Genomic DNA, 24,682 nt, shown 5'->3' with positions numbered 1-24,682 from the left:
ACAAACGTACATTGCATTGGCATACAAATATTCCCGATTAGACGCAGCAAATATCGATCCCGTTTTCTATCTGGGCCTCCATTGACATGATTTGCATCTATCAGACACCCACTTTGTGTAAGTCGAACCCGTCACTGATCATTGAATCAAACAACCAATGATTTACGTGCTTATTTCCTTCTGGTTCTTCATCCAAAATCGTCACAAGCAATGTTGGCCAGGGTTGGAAGCATCAATTCACAATGCACCTCTACCATCTAAATTCTAGACAGACAAGACCGTTATGCCACGTGCAAACATTTCACACGTTTGGAGAATATTCTCACGATCCATGCAAGAGTCATCATCTTCCAAGTTTCATTCTTCAATAAATTGCAATTGCCGCGGCTCTTCGAACGCGCAATTTTGCCGATGAGCCACTTTCTTTGAATGCGTGCTACGACTACTATGCTGTGGCGAAATCGGTAACAAAAAATTCCACTTGTATACAAGGATCATGCCCCGTTCGTTATGCAATTATTTTACGAAATTATCAATCAATCTTTATTTTATGTGCCAATATCGCCCTCGATAATGTCGGCACCAGTGTACATGACAGCAGAACTGCGACAACAGCAACGCATCGAGAAACACGTCACGGTTTCAGCGGCTAACACTGGCTGAGCAAATTAAATTGCAGCATTGATGTAGGGTCCAGAGTTATGAAAGGTCTATTAATTTATCGAAGCACCTCATTTATGCTTTTGATGACTTTACACTACGTCTTGTTGTTGTTGTCGTTGTGTCAAAACTGCCTTGTAGCACTACGCCCGTTAATTAAGGAGCCATGAAATTTATGCAGTAATTGGGGAAAATGCTTCCTAAACATTGATTCCAGCAGCTTTATTATTATTATTATTAAGGACCGATGTGATTTGCTTTCGGGCTCATCCTTTTATGAATCTCCCGGCAGTTGAAGGGAAGCTGTTTACGCCACTTAACCCGGCCTCGGGCTGCGTGCGAGGTGGCGCGCGGCGTCATAAAGCATCCCCGGATCCTTCGCCCGCAGTGCTCAGCCGCGTGTCTCATCTGCTCGCGGATGGTTAGGGTCCCAAGGCTCCCCTCAAGAGCCTCATTCTCTAAAGCAAACACGACCACCCTCGCAAACGAGCTCCCAGTTGTTCAGAGACGTTCCCGATAAGCAAGGAGAAATATTCTAGATTTGAAGCTTTCGTGACTGCAAGAATTCATACTCTGAGTTTTTTTTTTCCGGTAAAGTCGCGTAGGTAAAAAATTAGTAATAAAATAAAATAATAATAATCACGACGTTTCGGAGGCAACACAAGTCTCCGTCTTCAGGGGGGACCGTTACAGCTAGATTTACTTTATCAAGTCTTCATTCACTTGATACAGTCTCCGAAACGTCGTGATTTATTATTATTTTATTTTTATTTTTTTACCTACGTGACTTTACCGAAAAAAAAAAACCTAAGAGTAAGGAGAAATGTGTTAAATATATGGCAACATTTTTGGCAGAGACTTTTTGAATTTTAACAAACTGTTTCAGACCTGAAAATACTTTTTTACAAAAATGTGTAATCTTCAAAGGTAGGACATTGTCTGCAAGTGGCCTCGTTGTTTTCCTTCAAATTACTTTTGGCAAGTGATTGTGCAATCAAATTGTTCCTTTCAGGACAGTTTTGTTCTAAACATAGCAAGATAGCAACAAATCATACATATTTAGAGTTAAACGCATTCAAAGAGAAGTCAGATATACACAGCGTGGAAAACACATACTTTAGATGTTTTTAAAGGAAAACATTCAAACATTAATTCATATTTTTAGATTGATGGTTTTTCAAGAATGACAAATGGTTATGTACAAAAAAAAAATTCGAAATTGAGTCTTTTCTTCTTCGGTTTTTTTGTGTCCAATTCTATAAGAGTATGGCACACAATATATGTTTTGTTTTGCCCTCACGAATATTTTCACGAAAATATTCGTACTGATGAGAAGCAATGTAATTGTATTTCCACATCATAGAATGCACACATCAACGTCCCCATTGAAATTGGATCGCAAAGCTGAAGGCTCTTCAAAAGATAACACTTTTGGAAGACAAATTGCTTTTTGTTGCTGCGGAAAAACTTTTATTTTTAAACATATTTCATACATTGTATTGTATATTTTTGTTTCCAATTTTTTCCCTCAAAAGGATTTACTATAAAAAATTATCATTTCAAATGTTTCACATATTTGGATGCGTGAATGTAAATGTTTATCGTGTTCAAACAAAAATGCTTGAACAATTTTTGTTAAATAATTGCAACCAGATGGCACTGTGAGTGAATGTTGCAAATTGTTAAGCCAGGCACACGCCACCACCTTGCCAGCTTACTCTACGTATTTGGTGTCTCAAATCGGCTGTTTGCAGTGATCTCAGAACTCAGCAGTTCTGCCGTTAGCCAGGCCCTGGCTGTAAATCCACGGTGGTGCCACTCGATCTGGTGAAATAGCTCCTGGGGGTCGGAGCTGCGCCAGCGCGTAAAAATTTAGTGCCGCTTTCCAGAGAATCTGAAGGCGCCTTGTTAGCCATCGCTACATTAAGCGAGGTCCCACATTAACCATTCGAGACGAATTTGTCTGTAAACATCAACACCTCTCTCCAGCAAGTAACGTATGTCAGTGTTTAATTTAAGTAACGCTGATATGAAATTGCCCGTATGATTTATCTGCCCTTGCGGAGATGGTGATAACTCAACGAGGAGGGAATAAATAACTACATTATGATAATACGAACGTAATGAACATATGGTGTGTGTTCCAATTCTCTTCGGGATAACTGTGAAGATTAAAAAAAAAAGTCTTAATAGATCGAAAAGTATTGATGTATGAAGTGCATACTGTGTAAGGAAGGGAGTGGAAAATCTGGTATTCATACTCAAATTTCAAAATGCAGGTTGTTGCTTAACCATGGAAAAACTTCACTGTTGATTAAAATAAAATGAAATTTGTTTTTATATATATTGTATTTAGAATTTAAACGGTTTGACGATTTTGGAAGTCGACCTATAGTTGCAGTAGTTTGCTGTTTTGCATGGAAATCATCGGCAGGCTGCTACGCGCATTTGTTTAGTAAGCGAGAAAACAACAGTGGCGATGGAAGGTGGTGGTAATTGCCGATTACGGTAAGGAAACCTGGCGTCACGACATTGTTCTCGCGTCCTGCTCGCTGGTTCACTTTGACACAAAGGACCTCATTCAGCACTGCTACTGGCAGCCAGACAGAGGCAGTGTGCCCATCGTGCAGCGATTAATATTCTTTCGTGCTCCGTGGGGAGTAGGATGCCTCGCTGGCACTCTGACTGAGGAAATAGAATCTCTCTTATTCATCCTGTGGGTGTTGATGCCCTCTCACTCTACGGCCAGCGTAGAAGTTGTGACGTGTTAGTCGGCACAATGCCTGGACCAGAATTTTGACAGTTTCGTGACTTTCTCGAGGTTGAATCCATCATTTATACACAAACGCTAAAGTTAACACCGATACAGATTTACCCAAATCATGTCCCTATTGCATTTGACTACACTTTCGTGTATTTCTTTCCGATAATAAAGTGAAGGCTGTAATGACAGCTCGCCAATGCTTAAAATTGCAAGTGATTGTGATGTAGGGTTTCTGCCATCCAATGGCAGCAGGGTGCCATTGAAGCCTGCTCTTAAAAAGTCCTGCTCAGTGGCTGTCAGGAAAAAAATGGTGGCTCAGGGAACCAGGGACGTTCTAAAGCACATTCCTGCCATGTATTGTGTACATGACTTTGCCAATATATTACGGAATTCAAGGTGTGTCGGTTGCAGAACATGTATGGATGGGTGGCCTGTCTGGCAGTTGTAACCCTTCTGTTGCAATAGTGGGCCTTCTGCCTCTTACTGTTGGGCACGTTTTTGATGTGTTCCTGTAACCTCCTTAACCACCTTCGAGAGAAACTTTGCTCAGCACCTCAAATTAATCTGCATTTGACCACTTCCATCGACACGAAACTGACTGCACGCACATGAAGTTCTAACTTTTATTAAAAAAACAATTAACGGTAACTTTGACCTGGGATTGTGAAAATTCCTTCATGCGGGTACCCTCTCCCGAGCAGGGAGGCGTTGTTTATGTTACATGCACGTTTGTAGCGCTGAACTTCTTTCGCACCTTGCATTGCCAATCGTTCTAATCAACCCCAGGCATGCATCCAGCCTCCTCCCAGAGCATTGGCTCCGCAAACCACATGGGCTTCCGTACAAGTTGCTCGTAATCCAGAGCGTCGCCTGCAGAGCTGAAGTGTTCATATCTGTCTTGAGAAATGTTTGCACATTGGTGTCATTCGACCAACTCTTTGTATCTCTATTCGAAGCAAACGGCTAATGTTTAAGGTATGATGTGCAACAGAAGTAACGGAAGCAGCCCGTCACGCTTAACTACAGGATATGCTGCCATGCGATTTGACGTTTGAACAGTGAGCAAATAATGAAAAAATGTCCACTTTCACTCCGACCTGGAGCTTGCTTATGAATATGTAGGGCACCAGGGCTCAAGAAAGTTACAGACGGGTGAGCAATTTTGACTTAAAGCTTTCCTGACTGCAGGAATTCCTATTCTTGGGTCTTTCGGTAAAGTCACGTGGATAGGTGCAAAGACTACGACGTTTCGATCGCAACACAAGCGGTCGTCTTCAGGAAAAGGGGGGTTAGCTTCCAAGGCAAACTATTTATAGGGGTTTGACATGGGCGGCATCTCTTCAGATATGTTAGTGACTCGGTCAGATGAGCCTTCTTGTCTCGAAGTTTGTTAAAAGTTCTAATAGTTGTGTGGAAGCTCTCCCCGTAGAGGCGGTTAAATCTTGACTGTAAGAAGACGACCGCTTGTGTTGCGATCGAAACATCGTAGTATTTGAACCTATCTACCCAAGAATAGGTGAGCAATTGTTTGGAATTTAAATTTGGCCCCTGCCCAGTTAGAGAATTGAATTTCCAAAAATGTAATTTTTGTGCGTGTCACATTGTCCACATGGACGAAGAGCTTTTGTATCTTGTGAAGTTATTAATTGGCAAAGTAAAACATGTAAAGCATGCTGTCTGCGCCACTGATGTTACACTTCCCATTGCAAGCATGCTCATTGAATGAATATCTCCACAGTGAGAGGTAAATTAATTCTGACAAAAAAAGTGCGATTGATTTTTGGGTCACATCGCGTTTAAGTAATAAGTTGTTTTGTACACCCTCCTCCACCTGACACAGTGAATGAATAAAGTTGTCATGAGAATGAACAAACGTGCAAATGTAATCCTGCCTCAGCACACTGTCACTGCTGGAGCGTTAATAAATAGGCCACGTTTGTTCACGTGACAGTTTTATTCATTAGTCGTGTTGGGTGGAGGATGATTTACGACACACATTTTACTCACGCTATCTGACCCAAAAAACTTTTATGAATTAATTATCAGTGTTTAGTATATTGCGTGAATTGTACGAAGTCCAAATGCTCTCACACATACCGCTGTAAATAATAATTTCATGAGGGTGGTATTAGTCACCGCACATTACACATTGTGCCTCGCTGCAGACTCAAGTCCCGATCCCGCTTCTGGGATCGCGTTGATGTCACCATCCTAGAATCTCACCCAGATCGGGAAGAACGCTGCTCGCGGATGTCGAAAACAAACACCTCCTCGTTCGGGACCCTAAGCATCGCAGCTCCTTGCTTTGACAATCATTCCTCGACGACACTGGCGGTGTCACCAGAAACAGCATCGGAACATCAGCAGGCCGATGCGCACGTGTCCTTTCCGCGAATTGGAAATTAAAGACGAGCCACAAGAGTGCGGCTGTGGCCACTCGACTCAAACTGTGGACCGCACAGTAATCCGCCGTAGTCTCGGCTCCTTCAGAGCAGCAACACGACGCGGGTCTCTCTCGTGAGGCGCATCGTGGCTGCCAGGCCTCGACATTGACATCCACCTCCTGAACATTGCCATCTTTTGCGAGAATTGAATCCCCACACAGCGCACTTTTTTTTCCCCCACTCTATTTTGTTTTTTTGTTCATTCGCAATGTTAATAATGTCTGGATTGGAAGTAGAAATTCCAGGTTCATTTATAGCATGAGATAACTCACTGGGCACTGTAACGGAGTATTTTGAGTAATAATTCAAATTCATTAACTTCATTCCATATTGACGCGTAAAGAATTTTTTTTTAATCTATCAGCCTTCTAGCCAATATAGTACCTAAGAGGCTGATATCAGCATGGAGAGGCCTTCACCCAAATCCTAGCTAAGGGTCTATTTGGCCCATCATCTCACCGGGTTTATAAAAATGACTTTGACGATTCGGAAGGTCAACAGCTGTTGTCTCATGGATATACTGGCCCCATTATGGGAACATACACCGCTCTAGCTTTTGAATTAAGAGGCGAGATAAGCGCCACCAAACGCTCTCTTGACCAGAGACTCCTTGATCCCCGGCTTGTAGACTTCCGCGATTGGTGACTTAGCTGGAGATGTTGTGCTAATGCCCCCTGACTAGGGTTGAGCCTTACGCTGGATTCGACGTGAGGAGAAGAGAGAGGCGCTCGTGTTTAAGAGCAAGGCGTGTGCACGGGTTTCCACGCAATTTGCCTTTGGTCATTATCTAAAAACGATTGCCTTAGCCTGGATATAACGTGGCACTTACATAATTTTAAATATATTTAGAGCCATACCCTGGAAATGATTTTTTTTTTTTACTGTTTCAATAATTTCGGATGATGTGCATTGGCTCGAATGTAATGTTCGATGTACATATTTATGCAGAATATTTGTCCGCGTTGCGATGAAAAGGCTCTTAGCCCTTGCCTGTCGTGCATGAATAAGTAATGTGATTGTCGCCGTGTGATTTCTGTGGTGATGTCGTTAATTCTGGAACTTCAAAACTATTCATCACCGGCTTACCTAAATTGCTTACGGCAAAAAAAAACGTCTTCGTGATAAATGATTGCCAAAATAAAGCGATGTAATTTAAAATAACCGCATGTCGAGACAGAAAGCAGCAGAGCAGATGTGATTGATGTCTCGGGCCGGGCCCGGTGTTCACTTGTTCAACAAGTTTTGTTGTCACCATGGTGACTGTATGAAGGCAATTACCACCGCACTCCATCGAAACACCGGCCGTCCTGCTGGGTTGTCTTGCCTTGGCCGCAAGCTCCAGTTTAAGAAAGAAATTAGTCGAGAGCGACCTTCAAATTTTTTTAGATCTCTGATGAGAATCGCTGCTAATTGACCTGAATGCAGTCGTTATCTGCCTCCTGTTGACTACTACCGCAAGCTCCAGTTGAAGAGAGAAATTAGTCGAGAGCGACCTTCAATTTTTATTTAGATCTCTGACGAGAATCGCTGCTAATTGACCTGAATACAATCTTTGTCCACCTCCTGTTTGTCTACTATCGCAAGCTCCAGTTTAAGAAAGAAATTAGTCGAGAGCGACCTTCAATTTTTATTTAGATCTCTGACGAGAATCGCTGCTAATTGACCTGAATACAATCTTTGTCCACCTCCTGTTTGTCTACTATCGCAAGCTCCAGTTTAAGAAAGAAATTAGTCGAGAGCGACCTTCAATTTTTATTTAGATCTCTGACGAGAATCGCTGCTAATTGACCTGAATACAATCTTTGTCCACCTCCTGTTTGTCTACTATCGCAAGCTCCAGTTTAAGAAAGAAATTAGTCGAGAGCGACCTTCAATTTTTATTTAGATCTCTGACGAGAATCGCTGCTAATTGACCTGAATACAATCTTTGTCCACCTCCTGTTTGTCTACTATCGCAAGCTCCAGTTTAAGAAAGAAATTAGTCGAGAGCGACCTTCAATTTTTATTTAGATCTCTGACGAGAATCGCTGCTAATTGACCTGAATACAATCTTTGTCCACCTCCTGTTTGTCTACTATCGCAAGCTCCAGTTTAAGAAAGAAATTAGTCGAGAGCGACCTTCAATTTTTATTTAGATCTCTGACGAGAATCGCTGCTAATTGACCTGAATACAATCTTTGTCCACCTCCTGTTTGTCTACTATCGCAAGCTCCAGTTTAAGAAAGAAATTAGTCGAGAGCGACCTTCAATTTTCATTTAGATCTCTGACGAGAATCGCTGCTAATTGACCTGAATGCAGTCGGTATGCACCTCCTGTTGACTACTGCCGCAAGCTCCGTTGCGTAATGCGTTCCTTTCTCCGTTGAAGCGATATCGCGAGGACTGCGCGATTCGTCGCTTTACCCAAAGCGAGGTCGCTTGTGTGCTCAGGGGTAATGCATCAAAGCTTGCCCGGTTGACCGTTTACTGTTTATTGCCATTGACCGAGGTGGCTATTCCTGTGTCCAAACGAAATGATTGTCTAACGCGTGGCCTCGCTCTCATAATAAGCGCATTGGGGTGAGGCGTCACTGACGCGACCCGAGCCGTTATGTTATCGTTGCTAAATGTGTCCTGCTCGGATGGCAAATATGTATTGAGTACATGCCACACGTCATTATTCCTCAGAGACGTGGGGCGTCAATGATTGTGTTCTGGAGACTCGTGAAAAATTAGACTGGCATGGACTCTTTTAACCTAATGAACAGGGATATAACTAATTCCATGGATTCCATTAGCAGTGCCACTAAATAAATGTATGTAGCTCAGAAGGTTATTGTTAATCTAAATGCAAATTACTATTTTATTAAATGAAAGCGCTCATAAACCTGCTGTGAATGACCAGTTAAAAAAAATAATCTTAAGCAGGTTTTTTGATGAAGTATTTGTCGGTGGATTGCTCTGAAAGAGATTTCACTGTGTCCATGCGTGGAAACACGGTGGCGGAGGCGGTCGTGATCATGGATGATGAGGCACACAATAAAGACAACTGTTACATGGGGGGGAGGGAGGGGGGTTGTACATGTGCTTAATAGAAAATCATTGCGGGAATACAATGAAACATTTTAAGATTCCATAAAAAAAAATCCAACAAGAACGGCGGTTGGTAAAATTGTCTTGGGCGAATTTATTTCCACTATTGCAACTTAGATTGTGACCACTTAATGGCTTTACTCTATCAATGTTTATTTACAACATGGTACAATGTATACGTTGATTTTTTTGGGGCCATAATGCGGTGAGAGCGTATAAACACCATGACGTAAATGTCAAAACTCCTGAAATATAATTGCGGCCGCTTCACTCGTCAAAACATTGCTGGAGAGATGCCCGATCGCATCGGTGCCATGCACATTGTGGACACTCCAGAAGCAACGATTACCCTTTGGGGGAAACGACGCATATATGTTGACCCCTGTTTGACCTGTACCTTGGGGGTCAGTGATGACCCCCTGCATTACCACGAAGTTACGGAGTTTTGATCTCGCACGTGCAGGGGGCCGGTAATCAATAACAAGAAAAGCCTTTTTTTTAAATCAAATTCGGTAAAAAAAATTACTCAATATTTCAAGAGCCGCAATGCAATGTGGTGAATACGAGACCGGTTGGTCCTCAGTGTACAGCGTCACGAAGCGGTCCCTTTAACCGACACCTGCCCCTGTGCAGAATCGCAGAGCGAGTGCATGTAGGAGGGGAGAGGAGGGGGGGGGACCCCTTGTGACACGAGAACTTGAACTCTGCTCCCAAACGCCATCACCTGTTGCTCGACTCCACTGCACTGCGTCCTTTTCCTCAAGATTATACAATGCAGGAATTCTGCGTGGGGGAGGGGGGGACGATTCCCTGCACAATAACTGTGATTGTTGTAATTAAGCTGAAGCTTGTGGGAAATTAACAACCAATAATGCTACACAGCCGGTTCCACTAATCACACTCAAGCAATTGCATGCACGAGAGCGGCCTTCTACAGGCTGCATTAAGGTCAGTACTGTACTGGCCTTAATGCGGTTTTAAGTGGCCCAAGGTGTCAGTGGCATTCCTATGGATTTACTACCCACACACGTTTCCCGATTACAGAGACCTGGATGGTCGTTGTGTTGACACAGCTTTAACAAATTCCCCCATTTCGCTGGGGCCCATGAACAAAATCCCCACGTGCATGATAGCTCCGAGCACGCCTGCCCTACACAATGCCTGTTGATGTCAGCTCCCGGTGGCATTGGTTTAATCGATTAAGCCTCGTCCGTGGAACTCTGCGAAGTCAGGCCTAGCCTCCCTGCAAATAGCGCCCTTGGCAAAATAAGTATTTAATGCTGCTTGAGAACAATAATCTTGTAATAATCCTGTCTGTGCTTTCTTTTCGTGTCCATCATGTGGCTCGTGTGGATGTGTGTTACCCATTATATATATACACGGTGATGTGTAAATGTTGTTTTAAAAACATTGAGAACTATCTGCTCGTGTACTTTTGGTGCCCTTCTCACCTTTGCCCTCTGTCTGGGCAGTCACCCTCGCCGCGCCCCCCTCCTCCCCACCCGAGGCTCATGGGAGCTCGGGGATTGAGTTCAAGTTGATTTTGTTGAACTCCAGCGAGAGCTCAAGTGACCAGGATGAGAAGAGTGACCCCGGGTCACCGAAGTTACCAAAGCAATGAAATCAAGTGTAATAACGAAGCAGATAGAGATGACAGCAACCGTGTTACGGAAGCCATTGGCAATACCCCATGGACGTTAAAAAAATACTTGATGGAAAATTGAAAATGGACTTAAGCTGATTATTGCACTGTATGTAAACAGAGCAGGATATTTGTCAAATTCAGTTGCAAGTAAAGTTACCGTGAAAAATCGACAACTTGGTATCAAGTTGTGATTGACATGGAGTTGACCAAGGGCATTTTAAAGCAGGACTGTGTTTTTTAAGCACATGGCTGCTGGATTACATTGCCGCAGAAACCGTGTCGGTGATAGATTAAATGGGATTTTCTTTCATCAGTTAAACTGTTTTGTATGCACATCATATACTGAAGCAGCACGAAAACCTGTTTTGACAATGTAATGCACACACATTTTACTGTGAATCAAATATACAAAAAAAATATGCACATATACGAAACAGTGAATGACTTTCCAGGAATGGATATGATTAATGTTCATTATTCTTTCCGCTGAAGGCTCACTTTGTCTTGAATGTATTTGATAGGCCCTCTCTGCCTTACAAATGTTCAATCTCATTCCGTTGCTGTTCTTGTTAGCATCTCAATAATAAGCCACATTTTAATGTAGAGGGTGTTGTAAAACTGATTATTTGCTGATGCTGCTGCGTTAACAGTTTTGCGAAGGCACAATTAACAAACAAAAATGTAATACGTTCGTCATTAACATTGCCTGCAAGTTAAATCGTATAATAGGCAATGTCTTGGGAAGTGACCATTCTTTATAGCACACACATACGGATGCCAGGGCGATAGGTGGATACGAGTTGACGACTGCACTTCATAGGGTATGAGTTGGAGACTGCACTTAATATTTGTAAATTGTCACCATGGTGACAACAACTTAAAAGGGTTTTTTTCGTAGCCAAGGAAAATAACCATATTTGACTCTTTGATTCTTTCGGTAAAGTCACGTAGGTAGAAAAATTAACTAAAATAAAAGAAAAAATAATATATAATTTATTTTTCTAATATATATTTTATTTGATTTTTCTACCTACGTGACTTTAGCGAAAGAACCAGAGAGTATGGATTCCTGCAGTCACGAAAGCTTCAAATCAAGATTGTAACTTATTTTGTGTTTGGTTAGGCCACGTTATAGTTTATTGCCAACATTTGCGAGGGGGCACATTGGCAGGCACTGTCTGCCACCCCTTCGATGTGTTTGCCAGCGGTAAATACGGAACACGTATTTATTTGCTTCCCAGATTAATCAAATATAAATATGACCAGCACCTGCGATGGCTCCCCTGAGGTCAGATCTGGCGTTGCCCGCTGAGACAGCTGAGCCCTCATTTTGAAAACCACTCATCCACAAGGGGCGGTCAAAGCATTTGGATAATGGAATATTAAAGATACGAACTGTCTTGCACTTTCAATGCAGTCAACCTGAAAATCAATGCAATTGTAATGAGTTTAACTGAGTCGCAGACGTAGACTTGGAGGCAACACATTTATTTAACTCCAACACACGGGGTAACTTTCCCCTTAGCAGAATAACAACCTGTGGTGGTGACCACCAGGCTAGCTACACTAGTTACCACGTGACTGCTACTACGGACCGAGACCAACAGCTTGGGTCCGGGTCCACGTGTTCGAGACTCGTTGAACGGAGAACGTAGACGAATGGTTTCTTCCAGGATGAAAAACAAAGCCGGTCCCTCTCGGGACCCGGCTTATCTTCTCTGCGGCGTGGCCGGCTCCGCCCTTGGCCACGACCACCTTTCAGAACCCTCGGGAAGGATCTGGGTCCCAACCACGTGACCACCCCTAGCCCCCACTTGGGGCCCCTTTGTAGACTTAACTGGTCACGTGTCCTCCCGGGCCATGGCCTCGAGTAACCTCATCCGTTGGCCGGCACCCACACACCCTGTCCTGTAGGGTTCACAACACAATTATTTGACTACGTCATTATATTGAATATATATAGACACATGTGTAAAACATTTTTATCCTAAAATATAGGGCAACGTTCCTTTGACGAGTGTCTTATGAGGCAAATAATGAATGTCCTTGTGCAAATATGTACTTGTATACTTTATTTATTTTAATTTATATTTAATGACTTGCTTAGCTCCCCGATGCTTTGCACTCCTATCCGCTTCAAAGTAACATTTTTATTGTTTGTTGTTGTAACTTTCGGACCTGGCCCGACCGGACATCTGTGAGAAATTTCTTTATAGCTCATCAGTTTCTTCCAGTCTAAATAAATATAATGATTCTGATTAAAAGAAAACTGCTGCCGAGCACTCTGGCTGAGTGTTAACACTTGTACCTTACAGCAAACTGTGCCTGGGTTCGTTTCCTTACCCGGTTGCCTTTCTTCATGGGCTTCCTCAGCGTTCGCTCTTCTTTTTTTTACCCCCACAGCTAAAATCAGATAAATTGGTCATGAATGTTTATCAGACAAGCCAGTGCAGGACCCCTCCTGAACAAGAACGCACACCCACGGCGTCGCTTTCTTTTGGGTAGATAAGTTATTTATTATTTCGTGTAGGAAAAATAAGCAACGGCATTTCTGACGAGGCCTCCACTGAAACGATAGCCGACGTCTCCCACGTGACTCTATACTTGACGCGTGGCAGCAGCAACGCGGGTTTTTTAACAGCAGTAAATTCGCAGCTGGGTGGCAACTTAAGATCATGAGGCCATCGCAAACCAATGTCTTTGACTCCACCGTGCCCTGGCATTGTTTTTTTTCTTCCTGCCAGACACCGCAAACCTATACGCACTCAACACATGCGTTAGAAAATTTGATCTTCGTTCCCCATCGGCTGGCATTTCAGGTTTTTGGGAAGGTCACAGTGGACTTGAAATGACAAGCGCAGTGCTCAGCGGTCACTTCACCTGCCTTGTTCCTCAGTAGCTGTGGCAGATATGGCCAGAAGACGTGGCGTGCATTGTAAATAAGCCAGCAAAAAATCATAGAAAGAGCTGCTTTAAGCTCATTGAATTTTTTAAAGCACTTAAAACCCAGACAACCTGAATTCCATTACGTTGCCCAGTGGATAGTGTCAATCAAGCTTCAAAGTAACATTGCTGCACTGACATTTACTGGGCAAAGGGGTGGAATATTCTCTTTTACAGATATGCTATGTATAACATTACTTTCGCCATGGACTGCACAAGAGCAATCTTGAAATGAGGCTGGCACTGCTCATGTCATGCAAAAGATGCTGCCGTGTGGGACAGGGGAATGGCCAATCCACTGAGTAAAGGAGCCGGTTGCTTTGAAGGAAGCCATCATGTTCCAAATTGTCAAAGTTGATTCACTGGGGATTGGTGCCAAGTAATCGCAGAAATGATTGTACGCTCCTGCACTGGCCACACACTCCAGACCTGTGTCTAATGATCAATGGCCTACCCTTGCCAACGAAGGACTTCGGGTATTTCCTGGTATCGGTAAAGGTGACATAGTCGAGCGTGGCATATCTGTCGGTTGTGCTGCTCACTCTTGGTCAGCCCCACGTGAGCTTGATATTGTAGTGGTGATGTATGTGTTTCAATATGCCGAGTCATACCGCAGCTCTCATGCATTATTAATGAAGACCTTTTAAATCAGCTGCGAACTAAATGCACAATGGGCGTCAATTTATATTATGAAAATCCAAGTAATTGTAGAATTATAAACTGACATTTAGAATGTTAACGTTCCCAATTATTTTTGGAATATTTTATAATTGCTTCGTTTACACGATGAAAGTTCCTAAACTGTAATAAATGTTAACACTGTATACATACATAAATTATGGAAAGACATGGCCCATGAAAATGCCTCCGTAAGGTTTTTTTTTTACTTAAAAACTGTTTCTCCATTAATGTGCACTTTGTCAACCGTGGCTATGCTTTAATGACAAACACTCCCTGAACAACAAAAAAGGAACGATGCTGTGCAACGGGAAAATATCTGTGCTAAATTGACCACGAAATATTTGGAATGAAAAATGTGTTCACTATTTGGTTATTTTCTCAGTTGTCACTCACGTGACAAAAAAAATGTAAAACATCTTTCAGAAATTGTCTTTTGATGTACGATGAACAAACTCGACCGTGACCTTCCCTCTGAACCGAAGTCTCTTGCAAAGTACCCTGCCCTCTAGTCCCAGCATTGGTTTAATTTCCTTGTGCGACTCCTCCCTGCAGGCCAGGCGACAATCGTGTGCCCTTTGGGGAAGCACCAATGCCTGGGCATAGACCGGTGCATCCCACACAGCAAGTTCTGCAATGGCATCAACGACTGCAGTGATGGCTATGACGAGGGCTCACACTGTGAAGGTAATGTCGCCACTGCCACTAACACCGCCGGCCTGTGCGGGGTTTTGTGAGCACAAGAGGAACTCAAACCTTTGTGTGTGGCTTTTTATTCTTTGTATGCATGTGAAGTATTAACAAGATGTGCTTGTGTAGAACTTGGCTGAAGCAATTAAATGGAAGGAAGATTGCAATGCAATTGCTCACAAGTGAGAATTATTTTAGAAAAGACCCCAGGGCAGTATAAGTACTGCCACATTGAACGTGTTGTGTGTTTGACACAATTTACAATTGAAATGTATTTTCCAACCTACTGGATTTAAGTAGGTGTCAATCACTTGAAAGTCACTTCCAGCCACCTTCTCCTATTTAGCCTACTTCCAAGTATAAACACTGCACGAAATATGAATTTGTAAAAAAAAAAAACTCTCAAAGGTAATGGGAGGCACACCGCTGCAAGTTAGGAGCTGTATTTGAGGTCATGAGAATTATTGAGCCCATGAAAGCACACGGACTTCAGTTGGTAAGGGCAGAACCTGTGGGAAACAGTTTGGCAAAAGGCATTGGCTGTGTTAAATTGGACAGTTTTGTTTTTCATCGTTTATAATGTGTATTTCAATAAACACATTTTTTTTTCAGTTTTCCCCAATTACATACATTCACAAGACATAGCGTGTTCCTTTATAAGTGCACTTCACACTTCTTTAGACTCGTTAATAATACGGAACCGCTAGCAAGTTAATTGACATTGCACATTGCACATATTGCCATATCAGTCGTACATAAATAAACAGACCAAAGGCCCCGTGTTAACGTGTACAACGAGCTTGCAGCGTATTCTCGTAATAATGAGCGGTCATTTAAACGCTTTTACAATCTTGCAAATGCAACACTTAGCGGCAGCGTTCGTTTTTTTGTTGTTGTTAGTGGCCTTCGTTAAATGCGTGCGCATTAGTTGCATGAAAGTCGGTGTGCATTTGAAGCGCTAAGCTGCCCCAGAACGGAGGTAGGTAACGCTCTACATGTGCCTGTGGTTTTTTGGTTTTAACAATTCATAATGTCGAGCATTAGCGGTTGATTGATGTTCTACTGTTACATGTGTAATGCGGGCGTAAATGGGCGGGCCGGATGTGACGATCCGAGAGGGAAGGAGTCAGGGTCACGTGGGGGGAGATGGTATAGCGGGGAGACAGGAAGACATCTGGGTCAGTCGGGGGAGTGAAGAGTGGAGACTACGTTGGGTGGTCGCCGTGCCTCAGCCTGGTGGCTGAGGGGTCATGACGGCGCCAGCCAGCGGGGTGGAAGAGAGAGTGTGGGAGATAGAGTTACAGTGAGGCCACGCAGGGCGGAGGTCGAGAGTGGCGAGATCGCCACACACGGTAAGACTCGGCACCGCCAGCCAGCGTTGACCGAGCACGGAGGAACGGGGAGCAGCGGTGGAGCTGCTGTGAGAGCAGCCGGAGGGCTGCACAGGAGATCTGCAGCGGAGCTGCAGAGGTGTGGAGGCTACGGGAGCGAGGGCAGCTATGGAGCTGCCAAGGGGAGAGCTCTGAGCGAGGGCCGTGCGGGAAAAGTGTAAGAACCCGAATAAAGGACAACGGAGACAGACCCAGGATCGAGTCTTTTATTACACATGTAAAAAAATGTTTAGTTGAGCTGTTGAATTATTTTTTTTACCTTTATCTTCTTTCATCTCTGCCAATATTGCGATTCCACACCCAGGCAAAGGCGTTCACACAAAGACTCGCATGCAGATGTTAGAACCCGCTGTCACATCCACTGTCACGTGAACACCTCGACATCACATCATGATGATTTACATTAGTAGATCAATCCACCGCTGCGGGATTTCGGGCATTGCTTTGCCAAAGTTGGTGAGTGTGAGTTGTTGTTGAATGAGGGCTCCCTGGACCAGTTTAGGGAGCACTTGCCACTGATATTGGGCCGTGAACTGCAATCGTACTTTGAGGTTGTTGGATTTTTGCTTCCGTCCACATTTTTTCGTGTACATTTAAAGAAAACGCATCGTAATGCAAGCACTGCTGTGCAAGAAGCACGTAATTTTATTCGAATCTTATTCGAAAAATTGGCAAATAGATTGCCAGCTCAAATACGCATTGAGGCAGTGCTTGGCTCCTTTTTCGAATCCATGAGCCGCTGGGGAAAATGCCACAGTCCAATGGTGGGGGTGAGTACGAATAGGACAACCGCTGTTGGCTTTTCCCACAAAGCAGTGCTCATTTAATTAGCCGTGGAAGGTTGGATGGGCTTAGTTAACCAACCAGGATTTGAACACACAAAACATATTATCACGTTAGATACTTACCATAGTTTGTTTACGTGGTTACAACCAGCAGATAGCATTGTCAAAGTTGACTCACAATTTGAAGGTTGTGAGTTCAAAGCCCAGGTGGGTTGCCAGTGTTTTTATTGTTGCTGAAAAATAAAGTGATTCTGGCCACATGGCATCACCAGTCACTGCAAATTGGACATCATGCCCCAGATTTGAATCACATTTCTCATAAAATAAACACTCAAAGTCAATAAATTGACAAATCGTCACATATGAACGTTATGAATTTGAGTTGATTTATAACCGTATTGAACGTAATAATCATAATGAACATACAGCATATGCCCCACACCACATACTGTATTGGTATTTCTTTTTACGCTGATGTACTGGCCACGAGGCAATCAAACATCAAAGACGTCAAGGTGGTATTGGTGATATGAATTATCAGAATTTAGGTCGCCGACAAGATCGTGGATAATACTTTTATTTTTCTTCCTCTCTGCAAAGAAATCAATACAAATTTAGGGTTTTGGCAATGATGTCTGCGCGTGTGACAGGGACTGTCTGGGAAAAAAATTTGGCCCAATATATAATTCATGTACACATGCATTTTTATTGCCAACATCTTAGGAAAGCGGGATTCGCAACAGAGGTTTTTGAAGTCATCAGAGATGTTAAATATTATTGTGATAGCGGCACTGGGATGTTTGTGAATTCATGGGAACTGTACCATCCTGGGTGTTGCAAGTATTACTATCGAGGAAGGATCTCCATTGCATGACATGTTACATCGCTACATCACTGCCTGCTGCTCTGTGGTAGCGCGTGCTCGCAATAGCGGAGCCAGGATTTTCAGGTAGGGGGGGACAACCCCTTCAGCAATGAGAAATGATAGAGGAGTTGTTAGTAAGTAAGGAATTATTAGTAAGTAAGAACTTGTCCCTTGCTTTTTATTCGACGCGTGTGCGGCGATGGCGCAGCCATCGATCAAGGGTCGAATTCGAACCGCGTGGTGTGATCGGCATCGCACTCGCTGAAGGTGTTTGCCTTCAGGGAAGTCGTGGACTGTATACGAAACCGCGCACAATTCTGAGTCACTTATAACTGCTTTGCCGTTACAAATTGCCAATTATGGACTCAGACTATTGTCCTATCATCTCATAGAGTCCCTGTTACGTAATGATATGCTACACAGTGGCAGTGGGGGTCGCAAAATGCCGATTTATTACTAATAAACCCCAATGATCCGATCGAAATTAGAGATTTCGATCGGATCATTGGAGGGGCACGTGCCACCCCATCCCACACCCCCCCACCCCCCACTGGCTTCGCCAGCGCGTGCTCGTCTAGCGGACCATGATGATGCCGGAGTGTCTGAGAGCCGAGTGCCACGCTCACAGTGCTTGGAGGCAACACTCGCGCGCTCCTTCCTCCACCTGCCTGATCATCGTGTTACTACAGAGGGACACAAACAGAAGCTTGCAATGATACATTCCTAACTTTGATTCGTGGTTTCTTTTTAAAGACGCAACATTTATCTGCTTGACATCAGAGACGTGCGGCACGGCACCCGCGCAAAAGCTGTCTTTGCGGTAACGGTGTCCAAGCAGCTGATGGGGTCCTGCCCTGACAGGAACATTAAAGTGTCTGCTGGAATTTGTGTTCAACTGGCACTCAAAGTCGGCTTCAAATGAGACATGGCGCCAGCGGCTTGCTGGCCGTGAGTCACATTGCTCGAGAGGAGGATGACATTCTCAGTGGAGAGCGGTGCCCGGCATGTTGTGTAATAAGCTGTCACGACTCGCCTGCCCGCGAATTGTTTTTGCCGCCCAACGCGCCGACAGGATTGTGGTCGGTGTCTCTTAAAATCTCAGGCAAGGTTTTTCATGAAGCCCAAAATCCTGTTCACCTGGGGGCTTTGTTTTATTCGGAAATTGGATTTTTAAGTGTGGGCACGATGAGGGAGGTGGATAGGTGGCTTTGACACATTTCATTATCGCTCGCTGCATAAGGTGGGACGTGGTTGTACATATCTTTCAGGCAAACTCAGCACCTATGGCCTTTCACAACATGCACAGCTCATGTGTAAAACGAACATGTTCCCAATTATTGTCGTAATAGACAATTGCTTCATTTGACCCAGGCAAGAGTTCACCGAGACCACATAATATGCCTTTTAAGCCTGAGATTTTGGGATGGTTTAGAGTATGCAAGGAAGGTAAACGATACAATTATATTTTTAAAAAGTGGAAATGATAAAACTGTGTCCCTTGGGGAGAAAGACTTCTGGAATGAGTTGAGGAAGTGTAGGCAGATCTCTGTAAAGCAAATGCAAATCATGTTCATCGGAGTCCACCCATTGTGCAGAGGAAGTGTCGTGACATAGAATGAGTCACTAGAGTACGTAGCATGGGATGCTCGGAGAGGAGGATTATGGGTACGGCAGCCCAGTCTGCCAGTGAGACACGTGGGCAGAGTCTGGAACCTTCTGATGAGAGCCAGAATCCCCTGTGACGATATGGAACAGAATAAAGGATGTGCCTCCAACTCTTAGTGTGTCGCAGATTGATATACTATAGAAGTACCAAATGTCAAATTTGAAGAAGTAAACGTTCCTTTGCGATATGAAGAAAATGCAAGTTCCTGGACGCATGGAATAAATATGAACATCATCAAAGAGTCTAGCTGTTGGAACTAATTAGTGAGCCCATTTAATAAAATCTCAATCGTCGAATGGTGCCTTCATAATTTTTCCGTCCAAAAAAATAGGGAGACACAACTGAATGGATGAATTATTCACGGAGATTTTATGATTTTTGTTACAATTTGGAGGCTAAGCAACCACCTACGAGTGAGTAGTATTGCGGAAATGCTTTTTTTATGCCATTGAGGAATCGGATTCCTATAAAAACGACTCGTTCACAAGGAACGCCATGCTTGGAATTCCAGTGAGAAACAGAAATCGGAAAGACGCGGATGAGATAACGAACGGCAAATTGGAGGCGTCGCGTTGAATGTGAAGGAGACGTCGGTCGGGTTCGAGCAGGACTCCTCGTGTGAAGAGGTGACGACCGGCGGTCCGAACGACGGATTGGCAGCCAAAGTGGGTAACACGCCCGCGAGGACGACCCACCTGGAGATGGAGCGATGAGATCCGCGCATGTACAGAAGCCAGATGAGATGCGGCTTTAGTGCGGAAGTGTCGTCGACGACTTGAAGAATCCGCCTGCCAGCAGTGGGTAGATCATGGCTGCTGATGCTGCTGCTGGTGCTGATGAAACCTAATTACCCCCTCAATTATACAATACAAATGACATTGTTTACATGAAAGATGAGTATTTAAATAATGTAATTATTATTTAAATCCAAGGGAGATTATAAAGCCTTTTCAGTGTTCTTGATTTTAAAGTGGGAATTGAAATGGTGCAAGAAAACGATCATTTCCTTTTTAATTAGTTTCAGATCACAGATTTATATCTGCGCTGGCAGAACTCTGAGGTGAAATAACATTTGGTGCCAGGTAGTCGCCCGATTTTAATTTCCTTAATTAAATTGCAGTGGTTTTCCAATAATTATTCTGAACTCTCTGCAACAAAACCGCAGGCCGACATTCCTCTCGCTCCTCTGTGTTGAGTATTTGCGCACATCCAGCGATCCCTGGCCAACCGTACAACAGGGTTAGGTTCCTGGAACAGGCCCGGGAAGGCAAGTCCGACGTACCACGGGTCATTTTCCAGGAATCTAACCCCGTGTTTGGCGAGGGGTCGCCCTATCTGTGCGTCGCTATCTCCTCAGGCTCAACCAACTGTTCTATCTGGGTCCACGTCCCTTGGCCCCTCTCAGGTTACCAGGGGCATTGGAGCAAAATCAATTGGATGTGAAGCAGGCATCCGTTTCCCTTAAGAACATCCACCACCTGTACGCATAATACACAAAAGTGACGAAAAATGTATTTTAAAAAAATGTAAGGAAGATTCGCCAATGAACATCCTGTGCTGATTTTGCTTGAATGCATGGTATTGATTAAATATTTCACAAGTATTGCCCTAATGGATTTGCCATTATAAATAAAAAATAATTCTGCATTCTCTTTACACGGTGCTTTTCATTTGTTTGAAAGCATTAGGTAAAATGTGGAGGATAAAAATTAAAACACATATATATATACAACTATAAGAAAGAGAGAGAAGTTTTACAAAGTAAAGCAGTGCTGCGAACCAGAAGTGAAAAACATGTTTTCGTTGTTGCTTCAACTATAAATGTAAAAGAATTCCAAAGTATTTGAAAGAACAGTCCTGCTGCTTTTGCATCGCTTGGGCAACATTCAGCTGTCCCTGGAGAGGAATGAGGCACTCCCACTACAAGAGCAAACAACCCTTACATTTCTGGAGATTGAAAGAGTTGTCCGATGCATATTTCACTGCAGTATTAATGCCGATGCTGTCACGTAACCGCCAGTGCACCACACTTGCAGTCCAGAGGTCACCGGTTTGACCTCCTGGCGTGGCCAGTGGACACCGATCTTCAAAATCCACCGCCCCCCCCCAACGCCCGCCCTCTCCAACGTCCATCCACTCAGCGGTAGAAATTGGTGCACCGGTCATTTGATCGGCAGGTCGTGTGCGGTGGGGTAAAGCGTGATTACTCCCACCTCATCCAAGATAGCTGCAGTGTGGAAAAGTAGGACAGATAGCCTCCGAGAGGCCCTCTAGAGCTCCCTGGCTGGCCGGGGGGTGTTACATTGATCTCACGCGAATAGCGCATCGACGCAATCATGCGCCGTTACAGGAATACTCATTTTACGCTGTGAAATTCGCAATTTCAGGGCTGTGCTATTAATGACGGAGGTATATGACTCGTGTAGCCCAGGTGCTACAGGTCCACATGCTGGAGGAGAGGACAGTGTCATTTTAAACAGTAGTATGCTCCAAATGATCCAATACGATTTTCTCATATGTAAAAAGAAAGTGCCTTTTGTTGCCCTATTCGAATGAGCAATGGAAGGCACTCGTTTCTGTCGGAAGCCCGGAGCAATTTGTGAGAAATGATATATTAATAGGGCGAAGAGCAGTCTCCCCATGGATCAGCCACTCCTGAATTGTACTTGTTGTATTGATCAACGGGAGGTGAAAGGCTCATTCGACCTCAGCTAGGATTTAAACTCAACTTTCCAATCGGGAGTTGAGCACCGTGCCATGGTGCTATGTGTCTCCGAGCTAAAGTCGGGGAGCCTTGGCTCTTGTTTGCATAGCAGAACAGAGTAGCAATTGTATGAACATATATCAGAATCAGAATCTTTTGTTTAGACTGGAAGAATCCGATGAGCTGTGAAGCTCTTGTTTACAGATGTCCAGTAGTTTTCGCAGATGTCCAGTAACATGTATATTCGCGCAAGCACCAGTGCCCCAATAATGCTCAGGCTTGTTGGAGCGACAGAAAGGGATCTATAGCATGAATACATCGGAGAGAAAATTGGACAAATCACGGAAGGACAAAGTTTGGGAGGAACAGGCAGGAGTTGAGTGGTAGAATGAAGCTCTGGGTGTTGGCCCTAAGGCAAGAGGGATCCATGTTGCGAGAAACAAAATGCATGCGTACGGATGGTAAGATGTCTCTGGCGTATAAACACATTCCACTAAATAAACAGGGCGCTTCCTCTGGTTTCACAAAATAGTATTGCGTTCGGGCACATTCATACCAGTTGGACATTTCATAATCTAATGTTCCACTCTACTGGATTACAATTATTTTGTCAGTTGTAAATAATTGCAGCCTTTCGGACTCTCACGGTTTCAAGTCATTGAAATTTGTAAAAATGTAAACGATTAAGTGAAAAAAGACATTTCTTTTCTGGGAGATGTTTCTGTTGTGGCACGTATTTGAGTCTTGCAGTGACTGAAATCAATACTTTGGATAAAGGCACTGATGTCACTTAAGCGTTGCATAAATCGTACGACTGTTTTCCTTTATCGTACATCTCGTCATATGTCACAGCGTAGAGTGCCCCAAAATATTAACTGACTTTTTTTCAATGCGGAATTGAGTGCACACACAATCGTATTCTACGTGTCAGCTACATTTACCATATCCTTTGGATTATAAGGCTCACATTTTGTTTTGCCTCTGTATTTTAAAGAAAGAGGTGGCAGTGCATATTATAATCTGGTATTTGTGTGACTAGGTTTGTGTAATTTTATTTAGATCGGGCACAAGTTTGTGTTTTTTTTTACTTTCCGAGGCATCTTATAATCCAGAGAATAAGATAATGCACACTCGTATTCATGCTTTGCCTGATATTGATATAACTACAAATATATCGCCTTTTCTTCATGGTCCAGTAAGTGTCTCCGTGCTCAAAGGAGCATTGGGGCAGTACAAATGTATGTTGTTGTCTTCAGCCAGCACTGGGACCGTCACATTTTCATAGGACAACCAGTGTTGACTTGCCCACAAAGTTGTACTCAATTCATAGACCCCAGAGGGAAAATGTGAGCAGCATAGATTCTTAAAATATTCTCATTCAAGTTTGGGCAGGTGATAAGAGGGGAAGATAGGCAAGGAGACATCTCTTGTTGTCTCGTTTGCTTGCTGTCTCAGCAGCGGTGTCCACACATACGAATCGGGTTCAGTCGCGGGGGTGCAGAACAGCCCCCCCCATGACCCTGGCGGCTGCAAAGTGGCCACACGCTACCTGCCGTGGTGTGGCCTTTCGCTCAGTCTGCAGAGTTCACAATTGTGGGCTTGTCTCTTTGGGAGGTCATTGCAGAGGCATTGAAATACATTTCTGGAGCCATCGGCCTATAGCGGAGCTCTCCAGTAAAGTCGCTTTTGGCAGCTGCTTTGCCTGTTGGTGGAGGTCAAATACATGTAATCGTGCCAATTGCAAGAACACGTTAATTCACCTTCCAGGTAATGATATGTGCAATTGGTGCGCTTCAAAAACGATTTTAAAAAAACATGTATACATCAATTTAAAGCTTTCGTGACTACAGGGATTCATATTCTTGGTTCTTTCGGTAAAGTCACGTAGAAGGGAAATAATATAAGAATAAAAATAAAACAATAAAATTCTCACGACGTTTCGATTGCAACACAGGCAATCATCATCAGGTGATGATTTTATTGTTTACATTTTATTATTTTATTATTTCCCTTCTATGTGACTACCGAAAGAGCCAAAAATCTGAATATATAATTTTAGTACTCATTGCAAGTATGTGATTCACAGACTATAATAGTATGACATCACCCACAAGAGCTAAAGGGCTTGCAATATGTCTTTATGTGACTGCCAAATTAAATAACACTCCCACCCAGGGTCTCAATAATGCTTAAATAATTACATAGATGGGGGCAGTGGTATATTCTGAAGTATTAATTATATCCATAATAAAAGTGTTTGGGTTAGATCGCATAAACATAAATGTGTCGTTAAAGCCACCACCACCCAACAGCCAATTAGTGAGGTAAACAAAACGTGTCAATTCGTTACGAGTACAGCACACCGGTGTGTTGGA

The 24,682-nt window shown here is 43.5% G+C and overlaps 1 protein-coding gene across 2 annotated transcripts in view; it reads left to right on the top strand.

Annotated features, from left to right (window-relative positions):
- Positions 1-24,682, top strand: part of LOC144726318 (prolow-density lipoprotein receptor-related protein 1-like) — a 267,656-nt gene that overhangs the window by 80,592 nt on the left and 162,382 nt on the right. For both annotated transcript variants that reach the window (XM_078605048.1, XM_078604959.1), the window contains exon 3: positions 14,762-14,893. In XM_078605048.1, coding sequence (XP_078461174.1) covers positions 14,762-14,893 — 132 coding nt within the window. The remainder of the gene's footprint in view (positions 1-14,761; positions 14,894-24,682) is intronic.

The sequence above is a fragment of the Lampetra planeri genome, chromosome 1 (assembly GCF_965212315.1).
Source record: "Lampetra planeri chromosome 1, kcLamPlan1.2.h2, whole genome shotgun sequence".
NCBI classification, from domain to species: domain Eukaryota; kingdom Metazoa; phylum Chordata; class Hyperoartia; order Petromyzontiformes; family Petromyzontidae; genus Lampetra; species Lampetra planeri.
Note: the sequence above shows the minus strand (reverse complement) of the source record. Positions and strands in the feature narration are given on the sequence as shown.